This window comes from Dioscorea cayenensis, chromosome 7 (genome assembly GCF_009730915.1).
Source record: "Dioscorea cayenensis subsp. rotundata cultivar TDr96_F1 chromosome 7, TDr96_F1_v2_PseudoChromosome.rev07_lg8_w22 25.fasta, whole genome shotgun sequence".
NCBI classification, from domain to species: domain Eukaryota; kingdom Viridiplantae; phylum Streptophyta; class Magnoliopsida; order Dioscoreales; family Dioscoreaceae; genus Dioscorea; species Dioscorea cayenensis.
In genome coordinates this window covers 23,560,975-23,564,525 of record NC_052477.1, presented here as the reverse complement: position 1 = coordinate 23,564,525, position 3,551 = coordinate 23,560,975, and the positions used below count along the sequence as shown (strand labels likewise).

At 34.6% G+C, this 3,551-nt stretch overlaps 1 protein-coding gene across 1 annotated transcript; it reads right to left on the bottom strand.

The window, feature by feature from the left end:
- Positions 1-499: 499 nt before the first annotated feature.
- Positions 500-3,144, bottom strand: LOC120265186. Its single transcript, XM_039273077.1, has 6 exons — positions 3,026-3,144; positions 2,801-2,941; positions 1,322-1,575; positions 939-1,180; positions 638-847; positions 500-565 (listed from the first exon to the last, which is right to left on the bottom strand). The coding sequence occupies exons 1-6, from the start codon at positions 3,142-3,144 to the stop codon at positions 500-502; spliced, it is 1,032 nt and encodes a 343-aa protein (XP_039129011.1).
- Positions 3,145-3,551: the final 407 nt, after the last annotated feature.

Sequence of the window (3,551 nt, the reverse complement as noted above, 5' to 3'; positions counted from 1 at the left end):
TGCACTTGTTGCCTTAAGAGTTGCACAGTGTCCCTGAGCTCGTTGATTTCAGCTTGTGTGCCCCCACTTGCTTCATTTCTCCTACTCGAGCTAGAAGATGATCCATATATTTGAGTTGGGACAACTCCAAGTCCCATACCTCGAATATACCCTGGGTGTTCTTTCCCAAAAACACTAGTAAATGCTTCATTTTCAGATGAGCCTTGACTTCAAATAATTAGATCTTCCTGTAAATTAAAGTAATATAGTTTTTCATAATGTTTCAATGTTAAACTTACATGATTATGCCTCGCTTCTTCATTTACAAAAGACCCATCGGATGTTGTATGGCTTGCCTAAAATAATTCAGCTCTGGTAACAGAGCGACCAAGTTGCTTTTCCTACTAAGAATGCGAGTTGTTTAATATGTAAGTAATGTTGCGACATGATTAATAAACATAATTAAAGCTACTCAAAAGAAGAAAGTAATAACCATCTCATTTTCCAGTCGAGCAATGGACTAAGAACCTAATGTGTGGGGCATTGTCTGGTGGGTGCGATTTATTGTATGTTGTTCTGCTTTTACCTGCAAAATGTAAGTTAAACATTTAAAGGAGAAACAATAATACAACTATTAATTTTTTTTTATGGATATCACCTTCGTGTTAGGCCGAGCTCTATAATCCACAAATGCAACCCATTGCTCCAAAGGGATCTCTGGAGGTTTCCTTGCTATGTTAGCTTCACGAGGACCATCAGGATCACATTTCATCAAGTTATATAAGTTGTATCGACTGTCTCGCCATTTTTTCGCTAAGCTTTTGAAAATATATCGCTTATGTCCATGATCATTTACCTCCAGTTTTGTCTACAAATAAATAAATACATTAGTATAAAACGATCAAATGTAGCAATAAAATATAACCCATAACATGGCAATTATAAATAACATTAGATACCTTTATAATATTGTTCCAGACATGATCTTTATAGCACTCTGGGATCTTTTGCCACTTTTCACATCCGATAGGAAAATTCTGACAATTACTTGCAATGTGGCCTAGAAATTGAGCGAGCATACCCCATGACAATTCAACAAGCTGATTTCGGGAATTCCATTCCACAACAACTTTCTCTCCTTGTCGAAGAGAGTATACGTCAATTGTTTGCATTTTTTGACGCTTTAGTTCCCCATTTCCATCTGCCATTTAAAGAAAATGAAACCACATCGTATATATGAGATTGTTGTTCATAGCATGTAACCAAATATGTAACCTCGATACCATGCAATATATAAATTTCAAATAAATTATATATATAAGATGCTATATAGATTAATTACCTCTAATTTTCACATCCCATGTTGTTGTACTCCTTTTGCAACCCCTAAAAAGCTGAGGTTCATCTCTTTCTACTGCTGACTGATGCACATGACCACCTTCTTGAACTTGTGCATTAATTTGAGGACCAACTTCTTCAACTTGTGCATTAATCTGTGGTGTTGGCATAGATGTACCTGGATCTATAGAATGAGTTGGATCCACTATAGAATTTGCTGAATTACTTGTCATGATGTGTCTTTTTGTCCTCGACATACTGCAAATAACTCACATAATCAATTCATTAGGTTGATAACATGTAAAAGGAAAAGAAAATATAATCAATTATTTACCTCACATAATCAATTATTTAACTATTATTTTTAGCTTCAAATTGTTCCCTAGTATTTGAGAATTGCAAATTATGAAGATCATCTACATCATCTCGACTCAAAGGTAAATGTATATCTTCATCAGGAAATAAACTTTCCAAATTTTGTGATGGATAAGCTTCAATATTGGCCATGGCATCTAAATTTTCCTCACCTATATCGTACAAATATCTAGGTTTCAGGTGTATTGGTATGCACCACCCATCTTCTTTTTGATCATCAACATAAAATACTATTTGTGCCTCAGAAGCTTTAATGTATGGATCATCATCTTTAGTCACCCCAGTATGTATAGGTCTTGTAAAATTGATTGAGGTAAAACCTAATTTACCAATTTTTAAACCTCTAGGGTGAGTTGCGTTGGCCCACTCACACTTGAACAAAGTCACCGTAAACAATCCATTATAATTAATATCAATGATGTCAACTAATTTTCCATAATACGTCACACCTCCATACGCATGTTAACATCGCTATTGCTAGAATAACTCCTCATTCCAAATGTGCCAAAAACACCACTATTCTGTGTGTTTAATCCTCTATCACATTCCAAAGTACGAAACTTGTATCTATTGACATTGAATGACGTGTATCTTTTTGCTTGTTTAATTGGCCCTTGCGCAAGAGCTATGAGCAAACTCTTATTAGAATCTGGGAGCACCTTACGATCTCTATTGATTTAAAGACAAATGAAAATAATTTAGACTTATGCCACATAAAATTCAATGTATATATCGAGATAAATAGTTACTCGATTTGCGAACCATTGACTAAACTCTCTATGAACCATCTTGTCTACCTCAATAGGATTTCTACTTCGGTTCCGTAATTGTCTTCTTGCAACAATCCTGAATTGTCTATCATGTTCAAAGTAATATTTTAATAACAACATCCACTTCAATAGTGCATAAACACACAAGCAATAATACTTACTGCACATAAGAATCAATTGCCAGGCAATTGATTAGCACATGACGATGCGCTTGTAGTTGCTCAATGGATGATAAAGTAAACCATGTAAAACCACCTACTGGTTTCCCAACATATGAAAATAATTCTGCAATTCAAGCATTTGGGTGCTAGGGAGTAACAGATTCATCATCAACTCACCTAGGTCGATTCCATATTGTCTCAATATCATCTAGATATTGAGAAAAAAATGTAATAACCTCTTGTGTAATATAGTACTCTACAATAGATCCTTCTGGTTTTGCTTTGTTGCGCACATATGATTTTAATAGTCCTAAATACCTAAAACATCACATGACTCATAGTTATATAACATAGATTTGGTCCTATTATTAATTATAAATAAAGTTATTCATAATTAGATACCTTTCTATCGGATACATCCAACGGTAATAGACTGGACCTCCAAGTTTTGCTTCATCAGCCAAATAGACAATCAGGTGTATCATCAATGTGAAAAATGAAGGGGGGAAAAGCATTTCCATGTGGCACAATGTTAGTAAAATTTGGTTTTGTGGATTATCCAATTCCATAGCATTCAATGTTTTGCCACATATTTGTCGAAAATATGAACATAACTCAAGTAGTATCGCAGATACTTTATCATTAACCCTTGTACGCATAGCGAGTGGAAACAACTGTTGTAATAGTATGTGACTATCATTACTTTTTAATGTCCCAACTATTTTAAGATTAGTAGCATCGATGCATAGAGAAATATTTCTTGCATAGCTATCTGGCACACAGATATTCTTCAAAGTATTTTAAAATAGCTTCTTCCCTTGCTTACTCATTGTGTAAACTGTTGGAGCAAACTTTCCATTTTCATCTGGCCACAAGTCCGGTTTACAACTAATATCTCTTAGATCCTTATGAGCATTGAGATGATCTT

Excerpts from the sequence above, each read along its gene's own strand:
- LOC120265186 (XM_039273077.1), bottom strand. The coding sequence starts at position 3,144 with ATGGAAATGCTTTTCCCCCCTTCATTTTTCACATTGATGATACACCTG. Across the intron at positions 1,576-2,800 it reads ACAATATGGAATCGACCTAG|TATGTCGAGGACAAAAAGAC; the intron begins GTGAGTTGATGA and ends AGTTATTTGCAG. Across the intron at positions 848-938 it reads TCTGGAACAATATTATAAAG|ACAAAACTGGAGGTAAATGA; the intron begins GTATCTAATGTT and ends ATTTATTTGTAG.